Raw genomic sequence first — 17602 nt, forward strand, 5'->3', positions numbered from 1 at the left:
ATATATGACGTGGTGCAGATGGTTGATTGGCTTTGACCAAATTCTGCGAGTCGCGATTTAGCGTGTTCGGGGTGCGGCGAGATGCAGCACTTCGTACGTTGTGTGCATCTTTCTCTCTTGTGTCAGTATCAGATCATATATGTTGAAGACCCTGTCTACGCACTGCAATTCGCATCCCCACTCGGTACACGACATCGCTTTGCTAGACTCTTGTCCATCAAGAGTCTTGCATCGCAATGTCAACCTCATTCCTCTCCTCGAGTTCTACTTACTCCTGATATCCTATAAATACGTATATACTTGATCATATCCCTGATAGATATCTTGATTTCTCGCGAACATCTCATTCAAGATCTGCCCAGGTGAGTCTCCGTCAGTTGTATCTTCATTCAGATCCAATTCACAATCACCTCTTCCCGGCTATGATGATTATTATTTGTCGCCCCAGTCCTAATGGCCTCTATCCCATGCGTGGGGGACGCCTTGTGGATTGACCTTTTTCGCACTCCAGCCTTTTGTTGCGTCTCTGAGCCGTCCTTATTACATCACATCTTATCTGCTAAGATTGTGACTACCTTCCATTATTCTTAATCATACTTACATTCCCTGCCGTGATGGGTAACAGAGCTGACTTTGTCACTCCGCCTTCTCGTCCGACAGGATCAAAGGATATCCGGAGGTACGACCACCCGATGATGCTTGTATGGGCAATATTTAAGTAGAAGGCTTTTCTTGACGATGTAAGTGAGAATTCTGGCTATTCTTGACTCTTTCGTTATCAATTCATGCATCATCGTATATTGTTATTGGTATTCTCATTCCACTCGTATCTGTCCGAGCGCTTGGTCTTTCTCCAACGCTTGGCTCTCACACACATTCTCATGTCATACCAAATGTATGATCGCCCAAAGATTAATTACTTTTCCATGCTAAGACTGACCCAAAACAATAATATGGGATTGAAGTCAGTATGTATCTATGCTTTGATGAGGGCTTTCTCCCACTCTATCGTTCATTGATTTCCCCATGCAAGCTGCTACCTTGATTTACGATATCGGCCGACATGCTGACGATCTATGAATGATTACAGAGATCGAGTAGTATCCACTCTGCACCTGTTTCGCCTATCACTGCAGAACCAGAATCGTATCTTCCATCAGTGCCTGGACCTGCGCCCCGCAAGACCCAGCCCAAACGTAGATTCACCTTACCTACAAGAACATCACGCTTGCCATCGACTTTCGAGATGGACTCTACAGCTGTTGACGGTATTGTACCCATGGCATTGGTACAGGGTGTGCCGATGCTCAAGATCTCGAGTAGGAAGATGAAACAGGTTATCATCCGCATACGGAATGATGGGATATCTTGGTCTTCCAAGAAGGACAACACAGGTTAGCTAAGTTCTACTCGCAATGTCGAAAGTCGAATAGCTGATCTCAATTTTACTACTGACAGTGTCGATCAACGAAGTTCGGGATTTACGATTAGGTCAGCCGCCTTCGGATACCTACAACTCCTCCAGGTGGATCACGATAGTCTACGTCCGAGGTACTCAATGGAAAGTTTTGCACATGGTCGCCTTGACAGACGATATATACGATTTATGGGTTAAAACCCTCAAATCACTCGTGTCCATCACTACAGACAAACACGTGTCCGACGTGACTCCCGCAGATCCAGATCTGATTTGGATAAGACAACTCTGGCCCATCGGGAGTAAGGTCATCGACAGAGAAAAGGCGGAAGCTCTGTGTACACAAATCGGACTTCAAATCCCGGACAGCCTCGCAAAATCTTATGATGTGAGTTCTTGATGCTTCTCCTCGAGGACGGTCAGCTTATTCCTCTTCGCAGAATGTGTTGGACATGCCAACCTTCCATCAACTGATCAAAGACTGCCAAACCCGGCCGGAAATCAACCGAATATACGCGGAACTCACCAAAGACGGACCGCTTGATGCGACTCGGGCTGACCAGTTTTTAAGGGACACCCAAAAGCTAGTCGATACCAAGAATATCTTCGCAAAACACAAGTCCGACAACGAAGAGGTATGGTCTTTGTCATCTTTGACCAAATTCCTGTGTTCGCCTGACAATGCGCCCAACATGCCGCAAGACATGACTCAGCCAATCCAGCACTACTTCATTTCCAGCTCCCATAATACTTATCTGGTTGGCGAGCAATGGAGAGGCGAAAGCACTGTTGAGGGGTATATAAGGGTCCTATTAGCTGGCTGTCGTTGCGTTGAGAGTGAGTCAAGTGGTTCAAACCTCTCATCGACGGAGTAACGGTTGCTTACCTTCTCATCTCTTGTCTTGATAGTGGACGTGCAAACCGGAGATACCGAGCCGGTAGTCTATCATCGCAAGACGCTCACGTCGAGCGTTTCGGTTCGAGATATATGCCGTGCGATCAATCAATACGCCTTTGTATCCTCACCCTACCCGGTTATCATCTCCGCCGAGATACATTGCTCTTACGAACAGCAGAATCGCTTGGCCAGCATACTGAAAGAAGTGTTCGGTCCGAAATTGGTCACTGCACCTCTCACAGGGGAATGCACCGATTTGCCAAGCCCCGAACAGCTGAAGAATCGGATAATGTTCAAAGTAGGTCTTCATTGATGCACTCCTCGGTCTGAATGTATGCTGACATCCAAAAACTTTAGGCTAAACCACCTAAGCCCGAGCCCAAATCACCTAAACTTTCGCCTACTTTCTTCGCACCTGACTCAACAACTTCGTCGACAGAATCCGACAGCGGTTTCGCAAGATTGACTCGCAGATTATCCATCCAAGGCAAAACAGAGAAACCTGATCTGTTCTCCAAGGACTTGGCCGATCTGCTGGTCTACACGACAGGTGTGAAGTACAAGGGCTTCTCGAAATTGAACGAGTATGAAACGAAAGAACAATTCAGTGTTTCTGAGCGCACAGCAAGCAAGATTGTCCGAGAGAACAAGCAAGATTGGATCAAACACAATTTCAACCATATCTCGCGAGTATATCCTCGAGGTACTCGATTGACGTCTAGCAATTACGATCCCACAATAGCGTGGAGCGCCGGTTGCCAACTCGTCGCTCTGAACTGGCAAACATTGGACGAAGGTAGTCTTCTCAACCATGCGATGTTCCACGCTTCGAACGGGTACATTCTCAAACCTCTTGCGCTGCGGCACAAAATCACAGAAATGCCAAAGCGATATCGGATTAAGGTCGATGTCATCTCAGGTCAACGGATGCCTTTGTCGCCCGATCTATACGTAGAAGTCACTTTGAAACCCTCGTCTACTTATTCCGGCTGGTCATCAGCCAGCTCATCCGCCTCAACTCCCAGCTCGTCTGCATCTGCCTCCGTGTTCAACAATCCCACAGGTTCACCTGCACCTGCACCTGCATCTGGTGGAGGTAACAGCTTGAAATCACCGACACTCCCATTACCCATGAGCCCGACAAAGTCGCAGTTCCGACGAACGACCACTTCTCAAGGAATCACCTTGAACCCCAATTGGCCAGTCAATGAGAATATCACGTTTAATCTCAATATGACTCAAGCGGAATTATCGTTCAATTTCCTCCATCTCGAAGTGAAGAACAGACAGTCGGGCCTGATAGCTCAGTATATCCGACCGCTCAACTTGGTACCTAAGGGATATCATCATTTACCGCTTTATGACGGTATGATGTCTCGCTTTGTGTTTGCGACGCTCTTCACGAAGATCGAGATTGATCAAGTGGATTTTGACTTGCAACCGCCCCCGGCGCGAAGGTAATCATCACGGCGGCTTGCGCTTTCGCTTGTGTAGAAAAAGAAGACTGTCTTTGAGTCGCTGATATACTTGAATGTGAATATACTACATCCTTACGCATATTTATTTTCACGTTCAAACCTTACTGTACTATACATGCTCATACTTTGTATCTAATGAAATTGATGAACATGCACGAATACTTGACGATTCGATTATACCTCGTATACTCGAGTATGCATGTAGACTGTACTTTTGGGTTTTGCTACTTGGGGATCACCTCGTCCTGGTCATCCGTGTCGTCCCATCCGGCGGGTTTGGGTACGTCCCCCCAATCGACCAGATTCAAGAACCTCTGCATCTGATCAACGACTTGTGTGACTTCCCCTTCCCCCTCGTTATCGTTGTGTGCTTTTGATTTTTGACCTATTACTGCTCCTGACTTGCCTTTCGATTCTCGTTCCGACTTTGCATTCGCTTTCGGATCAAAGTAAATTATCTAAATACAAATCATGCATATCAGCATTTTTACTTGTATTCTTATTCCTATGTTTGTTTCCATGCTATGCGTTTGATCTATTCCTATTCCTCTTCCTATACTATCCAGTTCTTTGCACCAAGAGTCCACCAGTCCATCATCTTTGACTCCCTGATGCTCGACTCCCGGCCGACTAGCTACCTAATACGGCCTGAACCTAGCTTGGGGTCCACCACCACTATGAAAATCGGATCTCACCCTTCCTTGGCCCTGTTCTTGTCTCTGCGCGGCATCATCGTCTGCATCGGCATCTTCCCATTGACCTTCTTCGCCATCATACGCATCATCGTCGTCGTCATCGCCAGCACCGAATCCGAAGAAAGAGGAAGGCTCGCCATTTGGAAGGACCGAGTCGTGTAGCGCTGAACAGAAAGATAATGCTGAGAAAAGCGATTCGACTAATGTATGGATACATAAGATTATCAGCTGATGTTGATTACTTGGGGAAGTTCAAGTTCAAGATTTCAGATTTCAGATTTCAGGTTCTAATGGTCGGAATGGGAGTTTACTTAGTATCAGGAGTAAAGACGAAGTGGTAATTGGTAAAACGTACGTTTGGAGCTTTCTAAGTAAATCCGAATTTCTCGCATTGGTGTGAATTCCTCTTCTTCTTCTATATACCCCTCATCGTCATCCTCATCTTCATTCTCGTCCGCATCCCCATCTTTATCCTCACCGTCAACATCAACATCAACGTCAATCGGCTGGGGTCCAGCGCCATTGACAGGTGCGTGGCCATTGAGCTCGGCACTCGTTGTGCTTGAGCCCGATGGTCCGGCGTCCATTGATGATGAGGGAAGAGAAGGCGCATCCGACTCGTCCACTTGACAGTATAGATGCGCAGGTATACCATCTGCCGAGGCCGGAGTAAGAGCGTGTAGGGTCAGTGAAGGGAATGGCAGGTTGAAGCCTGGTTTTATCTGCGAAGAGGGGGTCGGGATGAATGCTACGGATCTGCATGTCCATGTAAGATTTGCATGATCAGCTGTGCGCTGTGCGCTGTACACTGTACTCCGATAATTTTCATTGATGGGCGATTTCGGTAGAAAGCGACGTTAGGAGAGCAGTGGAGGATTGCGACTGATTTTGCATTTGCATTTGCGATGCCAATTTCTTTTGATAGACGGAAACGCCCGGACTCACATCTCATTGACAGACAGTTTCCCTTTGACCCGTCCATTACTAGACGCCCACCCCTCCCACCCGCCAGTCAAGGGAGAAAGTGTGACGTCAACTTCGACGTCGTCGGCCCATCGTAATATAGGCGGAATATCGACGAAGGAGCTCGGCGTGCTGGAGGTGATCTGAGCGTGTTCTTCGGGCGTTATTGAGTGAGGCGGCTCATTGATTGGCGAAAGCATTTTGATTTCGGATCAGCTGCAGATGATCACTGTATGATCTTGTCGTCGTTGTTTGGTAATTCGTGTTATCGAGCTACAAGGCTTCGAGAAGCGTTGATGAGAAGAGGAATTGACTCTGTCAAGATCCAACTTTTCGAGTGAGCGCGGGTTGGGTTACGTAATCTTGATACAACGCAAAGATATAGTTAAGGAACCCTGTTTGTTCAATGTTCCTTCACGCGTTACTATAGTAGTCTTTCGCTCATTCTTCATTGAACCCCAAGACGACAAACACAACCTTGCACCTCGAGGTCCTACTACAAAAGGGCGAGTGGTTTTACGAAGCATCTCACCAGATCGAGCACCTTCCGATCACCGGGTTGATTTGACAAAAAGTGAACATGTCCCACTGTAAGCTCATCTACAATTTCGGTTCTTCATTCCGCACGAAGGCTGACTGTGCTCAATTGCCCAGTCCGAAGAGCTAACTACGGTAGATTCACAAGTGCTTCGGCCAATGAGCACTTTCAACGGCAGCTGGTCGCACCGTGCGTCAGCTGTCTCATTTTTCGACTGTCCATTGCATTTGGCTGATCATTGCATGGTGGTAAACGCAGGGTAAACAAGTGGAAGAGACAATGGGTGACTCCGACTGGTTTAGCCCCGGAGAGCTCGTACAAGGTAAATCGACTGCTTGCTAGCTATGCTACCTGAATTCGACGTAGGAGCATCAAGCTGACTTGACTTGACTTGACTTGCTGAATGATGTAGATATGTAAATGGGTCAAACAAAAGGAAAAGGTGAGCTGCTCGCGTCCTCATCGGCAGTTGTCCGGTAGCTGATACCAATTACTAGGCGAAACTTGCTGGAGCTATTGAGGTGGACGAGAATACCCCGGTCCCTGAGGAAGATGATGATGAAAATGAAAACGAAGAAGGAGAAGGAGAAGCTGAAGATCAGGAGATGGAGGAGGATGACCAAGATCAAGATCAAGATCAAGCAGACGACGATGAAGCTGAAGCAGAGGGAGAAGAAGGTGAAGGTGAAGGAGAGGGAGAGGGAGAAGTGAAAGAAGAAGGGAAAGTCAAAACGACTACAGCTCCTACGCCGACTGCGGTACCTGCAGCGCCACAACCTATACCACCACCGGGCGAAGCTACATCAACCGAAGCTATTGACGAGATACCGCCTTTGACTGACGCTTCAACCGTATCGCAATTGGCAGCTGTCGAGACAGAAGCCATAGTTACTCCGATCGTGGATGCAGCGCCAACAACAACGACAACGGTGGAGACAGCGACATCGACAGGCACAGAAACAGAAGCAGCGGCGGAGCCAGAGTTCGCGGCAGAACCAATAATAACGGATGTAGCAGTCGAAACTCCGGTAGAGGCGTCAGCAACAGCACAGGAGGCGGGAGCGAAAGAAGATCATGAAGCTCCGATACCGGCGCACGAGACGATTCCTTCGAACGCTATAGAAATATCAAATGTTGCGCCCACGTCTACCGAGTCTGGGCTAGGTACGATAGCGACTTCCGAGCCTACGCTAGAGATCGAGAGTCGACCTGCTGAAGATGTCTCAGAAGAGAAGATGCAGGTCGAGGAAGCAGAAGATAGCACGGGATCGGCAGTGGTAGAAGAGGAAGATAAGGGGTTGGTGCATGGAGAGATGGACGCTCCTGTTCAAGCGTTGGAAGTTGAAGGAGGTGATGTACCGAAGGAGGTGGAAAAGGAGTAGACCGATTGAATGCATTCGCCCAGGAGCGTGGGCTGCAATATGAGGTAGATCGGTCTTAGCTCTGCAGAAGAGTGATTTCTACGTTACTTTGCGATGCTACAAGTATGTATGTATGCATAGATTAGGAATTGTAATACACAGCTGCAATCATGCTCTTTGGTGTCAGATGTATAGGCGTGGTATAGGCATTCGGCCGTTGGAAGACATTTGACCGGGCCGTTTTGTTATTGTTTTGAGTGAACAATCACGTAATATGGTAGCCCGAAGGCGAATGTAAGCTAAGGGAATTCAAGACATGCGATAACATGACAACGCAGTCTTGGTATCTCCTACAGTACTCTCACTCAGTATGCTTAGCACTCTCTTCTCCCTTTCAATTAGTCTCTGAGTGCTTGCTTTTGTCCAGCATCTCCATCACAGACGAGACAATCGCGAATGAACACACCGCCCTCTTCGTCATCAAGATTACCTCGACCGGCGATCGCTCGGTCAAGTCCGTCTTCGTCCAGCACAACTAAAAATGTGTCCCCTTCAGCCTCCTCATCTACTTCTGCCAAGACAAGCAAGTCCCGATCCAGGTCGAAATCGCACTTATCTCAACCCAAGATCTTACCGTTCCCAGAACTGAGCTTGAGGGCGCAAGAAGCTCAGAGGACATCTAGAGAAGGAAGTCGAGCGACTAGTCCGATGTCAACCCCACCTATAGACCGGTTAGAAGTCACCTTCGACCAATTGGTATCCATGAGCAGGGGAGGATCATCGGAAGGCGTGTCTCATACTAGATTGTCAACGTCAGGAGGTTCCTCAAATACAACTACGACACCTGTTCCTTCTTCGGGAATTGCGGGGTCGACTTCGCCGCCTATACCTAGTCCGTTAGCTCTGAGCGCAGCAAGATTGTCAAGGGCCAGAGCAAGTACGGTACCTACTCGACCACGAACACCCGGAGGAACAACAGCAATATCAACAACGGTCACCACCAGCACCGGCGAAGCTACATCGTCTACTTCAGCTAGTCCTTCCTCATCGTCAAGAGCCATGCATCCCTCTATCGGTACGGCAACCGGCGTGGCGCATAGGCGAACAGAAGGTTTCAGACCGAATTCTCCGGCAGTCGCTCGCGTGACTACCAACTCATTTACACCTTCGTCGTCCAGCGTACGGCCGACACCCGTCATTGCCCCTAGTACACCTACAAGCGTCCCCGCAGCTCCAGCTCAAGCAAGATCGGCTCCCACATCATCTGGATTACCACCTGCTATACCTGTATCCGCAACGAAAGTACACCCGTCTTCGCACCCCAGTCACACGACCCACTTGTCCCATCAGCCTACTTCGTCTGCGACCACAGTAGCCGTCTCACCTGCCCCCACCAATGGCCATATCAAAGACCACCTATACCATTCCCTCTTGAAAGGGACTTGCGCAGATGTGAGGCTAATCATAAGGGCCTGGGGCGTCTGTTATCATGTTCATAAGATGATTTTGGCTCAGACCAGTGAGTACAAGCCTTGAGCTTCTGGATATAGCGGCAAATGGAGTCGGTGCTAATGTCGAACTTGCCTCCAGACTTCTTTCATACCCTCTTTCTTGGTGGTTTCTCCGAAGCTCGTGGTCATTCTGTCAGAAGGAATGGGAAAGGAAAGGAGAGAGCAGGTGACCAGCGACTTATAGCGGACGAGGAGTGGAGTGGCGAGGATGTCGAATTGACATTTGACGATCCCAATATCGCCAGAGCTGCCTTCGAGTGAGTCAAATTCGCTGCTATAGCAATTGCAAGCTACTGTGCTGATCATGTTGCCTATAGAATATGCTTGTCCCGACTGTATTCGCCTTATCCTCACCTACACTTCCCTGCAGACCTCTTACCGACGTCCACTCACCCACTCACCCCTTCTTTCCCCAACATATCCTCCACTCCTGACTGCGAGGCACTGGGTGCAGCGTCTGCTCCGAAAACACAGCTTATCACACCTCGATTGTTGCTCTCATTGCTCGCCACTACCGTCTACCTAGGCCACAGTGTGCTCATGCGAGAAGTCTTATCCGTGATCCTCCGTACAGTCGGACCACTAACTGTCGGAAGGTACCTCGCATTCGCGCTTGGAGACGGTATGGGCGAAGAAGAGTACCCAGATCAGACATCACAAGGTATCAAGTCGTTCTCAGGTGTGGCAAAGCATATCCTTCACGAAGAAGACGATGCGTCTACTTTGTCGAGGCAGACCTCGGACGAGGATCTAATGGAAGACGAGCTGCACACGATCAACCATACGCCTCGCTCATCTAGCGATAGCGGCAAGATAGGCAGTAGTAGTGAGGAATCCCTTAGACATGGCGGTATACCAATTCCGACACTTCAGGTACCTTCCCGAAACAGCTCGATCAGGTCCACTCATCGAGCGACTGAAGATCCGTTCTCGTTCAACACCTCCAGTAACACTGACTCAGGTGTCACCCTACCGTTACCCCATTACTACGGTATGGTGGGCAACAAGATTGGTGAAGCGTGTTGTTGTTGGTTAGCGCGATGGGGCCTCGACATACTGAAAGCTGAAATGCAGCATACAAGTGCAGCAAGTTCGGCGTGCAAGATCTGGGCGTACGGTGGATTACCCGCTCATCTGGTCAGAGCGGTGATTTCCTCAGACTATTTCTATGTCCCGAATGAGATGGAGCGGTATGGCATTGCGCGCAAAGTGTTAGAACTCAGACGATCAGGATGGGAAGAGGAGACTCAGGATGAAGGTGATCTGAGCTTAGCCACTGGGACTGCAAGTGGCAGTGCGCTGGGGTTAGGTATGCAAGGGTCGGAACTCGAAGAGGATCAGTGGGAAGAATGGGAGGAAGAGGAGAATGAATTGATAAAGATTTTCGCTGAGGGCATCTATTATTCCCATATGGCAAGTCATTCCCTTCTCTTTATATCCTAGTACCGAATGAACTGAAACTGATCCACCTCGAAATCGTATTTGTGCTCATAGACCTTCGATGACCTGTCCACTATCGCATCTGACATCGACCCGTCCACGCATCTGCCTTACGCTCCACTGCCCGTTCTTCAAGCGGCCCACTGGGCAGCAGCCGACCTTCGATCTCGTGTGACAGCCCATGAGAGAAGCGGGAATCCTGCAAACAGTGCAGATGAAGAGGGTGAACTGGGTCTGACCCAAAGTACCAGTGCCATCTGTGCGGTCTCGAGACGTCGTCGACCAGCTACGAGAAGCAGAGTACCTTCCCCTGCCATGACTGCATCGCCTTGGTCCAGTACGACGATGCCTGCCTCTCCTTCGTCCACAATCGATGGCTTGCCGTCCCTCAGTGCCGCCCAACAGACTATCTGGCACGCTGTGCCGACTGACGAAACCCACAAAATCGGTGCTAGCGGCTTGACATCCTCATTTTCCACCTCAACCACCTCTACATCTGGTCTTTCAAGCCAGAGCCAAAGCCAAAATCAACTTCAAAATACGGTTCTAAGCGATATGCCAGATTTTGGTCCTGACCCACTCGACCCTCTTTATCCACCTTCGCATCCTGCCCACACTCAATCTCAACCGATAATCGATAAGAGTCAAAGTAAGAGGGTCCCTCATGGCGAGAGGAATGCCTTCGGCCTGATAGGCACCCAGGCAACAGGGAAAGAGATCGAGGAGCGGTGGATGAATGAAGGTGGATTACCGTCCTTCGCAGGTCTGACTCTGAGTACTAGTCCAACCATGAGTTTGAGTCCGAGTCCGAATTCGAAGATTATGACGGACGAAGAAAGATGGACGAAGATCCAACCGTATCGATTCGCAGTGGAATTTTTCGATATCGATAAACTCACTGAGAAAGAGAGGTTTTACTCGACGACGCATTTCTACGCGGGCAGTTATTTCAACTGTTATGTCCAGATGATCAAGAGGAAAGAAAAGGGATTACAACTTGGCGTGTATCTTCACCGTCAATCGCCGAATGAACCTTTTCCTACCCCTTCACAACCTCGTTCCGCTTCTTCATCGACACCAGCATCGATAACGACATCATCTGTGTCTGCTTTGACTCATGGCAGTCATGGACATACCCGGAACCCCTCAACGAATAATATCCATCTCTCAGCCTCGGCAGGTTCTCCACCTCCGATCCTCTCCATGAGTCTTTCTCCGCCACACCAATCTAACCTGAATTCACACACGGATGAAGACACGAATACGACAACTACGTCGAAGATACCCCCGCCCCCTTATCTGGATAGTCGATCAACTACCAAAGCGTACTTCAGTATCTCGTGTGCCTCGGCTCTGGGAACGAGCTTGATCCGATTCACGAGTGGGCCCGATAGTTTCGCGCTCTCGCAATCTTGGGGATGGAAATCGTCGGCCTTGAAATCGGAGGAATACCTCTGTGTACCTACTTCTCCTTCGCCACTTACACCACCGCAAGATGCACAAGGTCAAGGAATACAAGCCCAAAATTCAGAGCTTGGACAGGAAGGGGGGCAGGCAAGAGAACAAGATGTCTTGGGATGGGTAGGTGATTTCAATTCTGATCACAATTCCGTCAATCCCAGAGTCGGACAATGCAGTTTGAGAGCTACAGTCGTTGTCGGTGTGGTGTGAGGAATCCGTCTATTCCCAAGTCAAGTGGTCAAAATCGTTTTCTGCAGGTGCAAGCTATGTATATCAACGGACAATTATGCACGATGCATAATGCACAATGTACGATGTATCTCGCTTTGTACTAAGCATGTGTATATGCATTGATTTGATCATCCTAATCAGAACCAAACGCAGAAGCAGAAGCAGAAGCAGAAGAAAAATAATGAGTCATGTAAGAAAGCATAAATAGAAATCATTAACGCGTTAAACTATATCACAGGATGAGTGGAAAAGAGATGCTTCAGAGAGAAAGGGAGATAAAGCAAAAGCTATAAGAATCAACCTGTTATTACAATGTTATGAGTACTAAATGAATGAGCAGAGCCGAGCAGACCAAGGTCTTGGAAAGTACAGAGAGTGGTTGGGTCTACATGAGCACGCAACCACTGGATTTCTTAGCTTTGCCAGCACGTCTGTTAGGGTTGACTGCATGTTCATAAACATTAAATGTCAATCAGCGATGGGTTTGAGCGAGGTGAATGAGATGTCAGAAGAGAGGGGACCAAGCACTTACGGACGGTTCGGATGGCTTCGTCGAATACCCCTTTAAGGTTCTTCTGCGTCAGAGCGGAACATTCGAGATACTGCCCATCAAAGATTCGATGATCAGTCTCCCGTCCATGATACAGTATTTCATGATAGCGGACTGAATGACTTCAACTTACTCTGGCCGCCTTGATATCATTTGCCATGGCTGAACCCTATCGCACCAATCGCGGAAATCGGTATCACCCCTCAGCTTCAGTCGTAAAGTGAGAAAGCGAGAATTGAGGGTAATGAGAAGGATGCTTGGCTTGCTACTCACCTGAGAATACTGGATCGGCGCTTGTCTCCTATCTCTTAACTTGTCGAGTTGTAAAGGGTCGTCTCGGAGATCAAGCTTCGTGCCAACAAGAATGATCGGTGTTCCTGGAGCTGTGGAACATATGGCTGCATCAGCTATGCTCCACTTTTTCACGCAGATGATCTTGTAAATCTAGCAGTGACGGTGACGTGGTTCCCTCACAGTGATGTTGGATTTCAGGATACCACTAAGAATGGCACAGAGCCATCCAGTCAGCTATCTATCATACGCATCGCATTGACAACGCGCACTGAACACAGCTTACCTTCGTTCGGACGTTCTCGAATGATGCCGGTGAGACGACTGAGAAACAAAGTAAGAAAACGTCGGTCTGAGGGTAAGATAATGGTCGTAGTCGGCTAAGTGTCATCATCAAAAGCATCATTCAGCTATTCACTCTTCCACTGCAGCAATTGTAGAGGAGGAGGAGGTTGAATCCTCTGCTCAGACTCACTCGTAATCTTCTTGACCCGCTGTGTCCCATAATCCTAGAGAGACGGTCATACCATCTACTATGACTTGACTGGAGTAGTTATCGAATACCGTCGGGACGTATTCTCCTGGAAAGGCGTTGGTGGTGTAGGAAATCAAGAGACATGTCTGCAGCCATCCATCGATCAGTCCTTCGTTTCATTGCATCTTCATCCACGCAAGAATCCCGCATAGTGTACATGTGGCTGCAGGGTGACTGTCCCATATTGGGACCAGCCGAAGCGGGTTGATGTTGCTCACCTTTCCAACAGCACCGTCTCCCACCACGACACCTGTAGATTACGATCCCGACCGAGCGACACAAGGCACACAAATCCGTTGAGTATCCGCGGTGTGGAGCAGAGCGAGAATTCAGGAGGGCGAAGCGTGCAATGGATCGGTATCGGGATGAGTGAGGCGAGAAGATGCAGTGCTGAGTCAACCGTCTGAACCCTCTCTTCTGACCAGGCAAGAGCAGGATCGGAGCGGGGGAGACTGACTCACACTTGATATTTCGCGTAGCTGCCATGATGGTCTCAATGCGAAGATACTACGTGTGGGAATGATTGTGTGCTGTAGAAGATATCAAATATTAGCCATCATTTCCGCCGCTGGACACGGTCGGCAATGCTCAGATGTAAGCGGTCTTGAGTTTCACTTGATCTTGCCGAATCATCTATTTCCCAGTCTCCAGTTGGGATGTCGGCTGCATTGACACGGGATACGGAGTACTTACAAGTAGACGGTTAATGCTAATATGTGAAACAGTGAGAGTGATGGACCAATGGATGGAGATCGACGAGTTTGTTGTAAGGTGATGTGTACAATAATGTCCCTTTGATCTCTCACGTTTCCTTCCGTCTGTCTGTCCGTCTATCCAGATAGCTGGCACACCAGGCTTTTTCAGGGGCGGTCGATGATGTGGATATGACCGAGATATCCCTGTTCTTGTTCTTATGCTTCGTAGTGTACGTCCGCACCTTCTTTCTCCGTGTCTGTCGTGCTTCGGCTACGTCAATGATATACAACGTCTCTTACTCAGTGAGTGAGTGGGATGGATGTGAGTGGGTCCAAGCGTACAACTCTGCTTGTACTTTGTGATATGGTGATACAAAGACACAGAGACAATTCTCAACCTGAAACGTGAACGCGACTGGGTTTGATTTGATTTCGCCACGTGGATACGACTCAGGGTGGCAATGTGGCGACTAATCGGCTTGTGCGCTTGAGTTGCTTCATCACATATTTGCAGGTTCAAAATCAATTGACCGAATACATGACGAAGAAGCAAAAGAGATGCGATGCGATGCTGACACGTTGAATGCGAATCAGCACATGGGGGTATGTACTCAAGTGCAACATATGGCAAGTCCTAAGGGCAAGAAGGTCAATTCGGCGGGATTCCTTGATTTGACGCATCTAAAATCTGGTGTGTTCTCATGCATGCCCATTGGGGAAACGAGCCGTTGTGTCGAGTCAGTATTTTGTCATACAACTTTGTGTGATGGCAAACAGTTGGACCTATATCACTGGTCCACATCGTATAAACCCCCATTCCGGAACCAAGCTGGAGCCTCGTGTTGCGTCTCGCATACACTGCACATGGATTTTTGCCTTTCATGACAACTATACCTTCCTCAAGGTGCTCAACGCATTAGATGGACTACGATCTTGGGAATGCGATCCATCTATCTTACAAGGTATTCATTCGAAGTTGGATTGACTCTCGGTGTATGCCATAACGATTGATTATGTAATAGCTATTTGTCTCGACTTCATCCAAGAGAGTCGTTGTCGTGCCATCATTGCGTTTTTCGCTTTTGGGTAAGCGTCGATCATTGCTGTACGACTCCTCGACTCAGAGAAGAAAAGAAAAAAATCCAAAGGAATTGCATGTCCAAATGACGAGATCGTTTACGAGCCGGATTCGCAGAATTGACATTCCGCTCACGGGAATATAGCGCGGATTCACCTTACCCGTGATGTGCCACTCACATCATCGCTTCGCGCCATAAGAATAACAACACCTCGTCTACATGTGCCGCCGTATCTATTCGTATTTGGGTACTCCGTCTATGCTTTCAGGAGGCCTCAAGTGAATCCGGCTGCGATGGCGTAGAAGGAACGCATAGTACGTACGTACGTAATTCGGATAGATAGACTTTTAGCTAAGCATATGATCTGATCAACGGAGTACTCGGACAAGTGAGAAGGATCAGGATCTGCTTCCTTGACCTTCTTTGACAGTAAGTTAAGTGTGCGGAACGGGCTCGGAGAATTTCATATTCCCTTAAATCGAGCCGTTTCCCGGATTGACCTCACTCACTGGACCTGGAAGTCGTTGGCTGGCTGCACGTCACTTAACAATCCAAGTGAACCCACCTGCACTCAGTGATGAGATCCATTTTCTCCCCTGAAGAAGTTGCAACGAGCCGAATACAAATGCCAGGCGAGCAGATCACGGAGGAACCAGATGGGATCGATGAGTATGACGTGTTGGCGTCCTCTAAACCGATCAGACGCGAAGGCCCGGGTATGGAAGCGGATAGCTTTTTTGACACGACAAGCTATAGTATGGGCACATTACTACCACGGCCGCCGGTCATACCTACCCTAAGATGCTGGACATGTGTATTCTCTCGACCAGAGGAGTCAAATCACGCTTTACCAAGTCCGGCTCTCTGTGCAGGCACGTAGACCAGCAAAAATTGGTAAGTTCGAAAAAATTCCTTCGGGTCAGGGTCATCCAAGTCTCATGGACTGGCTATGATAAATTGAAGGACTGATAAATCTGACAGATCAGTCGGGAGGACGGACGAGCATTCGGCTGAAACCCGAGATTTCTGAATCCTTCGAATCAGAAATCAGACTAAAGATGGTGGTGTGAATAACCATGTCTCGCACATCTTTGGGTGAAAAGGGTCTGCAATATGTACCACGACTACCACTATCACTGGCATATTGGCATAGTTATCAATCTGCAATGATCACGTCAACTTGTGCAGCGTACAATCCAATCAATCGCGTTTGCAGGCGTATGTGACAAATCCAAGTATGGGGTCTTATGCAATTCGAGATTGATTAATCAGTAGCGTCAATCCCGGAGAGGAATGTACCGGCATATCACGTCACTTTGACGAATCTGACCCTCGACCGAGAGTGGGCGATTCCCACACTCAGCTTTCCAAGGTACACTGTAGCTTATCGATCTGTTCCCCCTCTTGATTTTCAAGTGCCCGATCAAAGTGAAGGGCCAATTATCAGATAGGTTAGGGTAGCGCAAGCTACTTTACTGGACTGGACCATTCGCTTGTGCATGTGTAAGGGGTTTGCGAATTCCGACAAACCCAAAGATAGCTGGACCGGCTTGTGGCTCGTGTCAGATCCGATCCTCGTTCCAAAATGTTATGTAGATGAGATTAAAATGTGAATCAGCCAAGGCAGATAACGGAACGGGAATTGGGATACGCAAACGGTAAAACTTACCTGATTTTACACTTTTGGCATTCCACATTTTACAGGACATGAAGATAGTCCGACGGTGGAACTGATGGGACGATGCATCTAGCCGTAATATTGCAAAAAGGGGGTTCTTTACGCCTCCTCGTTTGGATCTGCAGGGGCACAAGCGCATGGTCATCCGCAAACGAATACGTCTAGATGGAGTGTCGCGAAGCTCAGTAGTATTTCAGCCAGCAGATGATGCATGAAATGAGCGACTACCGAGGTGAGACGAATGCCCCGTCGAATTACCAAGAACAGCTAACTCACATAACTTAGAAAGAAATGTGGGATCCGGAGACTTATCTTTAGTCATCGGTATCACCTGATCTAGCTTGGCTCAGAGAGTCCATGTCTTCTGATAGTAAGATGACAAAGTAATTTAGCTTGGCCTCAGTCTAGATAACGGCGCTAGGCATCAACTTCGGCTCAACAGCTGCTCGTGGAATTACGCATCCATCGATACAGGCGTTATCACATCGATGCCAAAGCATATCGCTCGATATTTCCGAATATCAAGGAATGTACTCTGAGTATTGAGAATGTCATGGCTCAAGCAAATTTGAATAGGGGAGGTGCTTGATCACAGATCACGAGGCATTGGTCCCTCTCCGCACGGACTGTACAATAGAAGAATGACTTGACCGTAGGCGAGGGACGTGCTGCGGAGGGCATGGACCTGATTCTTTCCCCACTTGCTATCAAAAAGTACATGTAGAAGCATGCGAATTCGTCAAGTCCCTCGATTATCGATAAGCCACCAACGTACTACTTT

At 48.4% G+C, this 17602-nt stretch overlaps 5 protein-coding genes across 5 annotated transcripts; 3 read left to right on the plus strand and 2 right to left on the minus strand.

Moving 5' to 3' along the window:
- Positions 1–953: 953 nt before the first annotated feature.
- Positions 954–3776, plus strand: I303_101126 (uncharacterized protein; the record flags this gene model as incomplete). Its single annotated transcript, XM_065968272.1, has 6 exons — positions 954–968; positions 1091–1394; positions 1459–1805; positions 1858–2254; positions 2327–2613; positions 2673–3776. 6 exons carry the CDS (start codon positions 954–956, stop codon positions 3774–3776), a joined length of 2454 nt encoding a protein of 817 aa, XP_065824344.1.
- A 241-nt stretch (positions 3777–4017) lies between these two features.
- Positions 4018–5651, minus strand: I303_101127 (uncharacterized protein; the record flags this gene model as incomplete). The annotated part of the gene is made up of 4 exons (XM_018404495.1): positions 4018–4251; positions 4489–4688; positions 4844–5244; positions 5434–5651. The coding sequence occupies 4 exons, from the start codon at positions 5649–5651 to the stop codon at positions 4018–4020; spliced, it is 1053 nt and encodes a 350-aa protein (XP_018267149.1).
- Positions 5652–6031: 380 nt separating this feature from the next.
- Positions 6032–7371, plus strand: I303_101128 (uncharacterized protein; the record flags this gene model as incomplete). Its single annotated transcript, XM_018404496.1, has 5 exons — positions 6032–6041; positions 6106–6178; positions 6248–6311; positions 6402–6431; positions 6487–7371. 5 exons carry the CDS (start codon positions 6032–6034, stop codon positions 7369–7371), a joined length of 1062 nt encoding a protein of 353 aa, XP_018267150.1.
- Positions 7372–7806: 435 nt separating this feature from the next.
- On the plus strand, positions 7807–11972 carry I303_101129 (uncharacterized protein; the record flags this gene model as incomplete). Its single annotated transcript, XM_065968273.1, has 4 exons — positions 7807–8869; positions 8941–9118; positions 9179–10274; positions 10356–11972. The coding sequence occupies 4 exons, from the start codon at positions 7807–7809 to the stop codon at positions 11970–11972; spliced, it is 3954 nt and encodes a 1317-aa protein (XP_065824345.1).
- A 406-nt stretch (positions 11973–12378) lies between these two features.
- I303_101130 (uncharacterized protein) lies at positions 12379–13855 on the minus strand (the record flags this gene model as incomplete). Its single annotated transcript, XM_018404498.1, has 9 exons — positions 12379–12437; positions 12526–12595; positions 12677–12712; positions 12817–12926; positions 13018–13042; positions 13121–13214; positions 13310–13455; positions 13588–13619; positions 13831–13855. The coding sequence occupies 9 exons, from the start codon at positions 13853–13855 to the stop codon at positions 12379–12381; spliced, it is 597 nt and encodes a 198-aa protein (XP_018267152.1).
- Between the last annotated feature and the right edge of the window lie 3747 nt (positions 13856–17602).

Source organism: Kwoniella dejecticola, chromosome 1 (genome assembly GCF_000512565.2).
Source record: "Kwoniella dejecticola CBS 10117 chromosome 1, complete sequence".
NCBI lineage: Eukaryota > Fungi > Basidiomycota > Tremellomycetes > Tremellales > Cryptococcaceae > Kwoniella > Kwoniella dejecticola.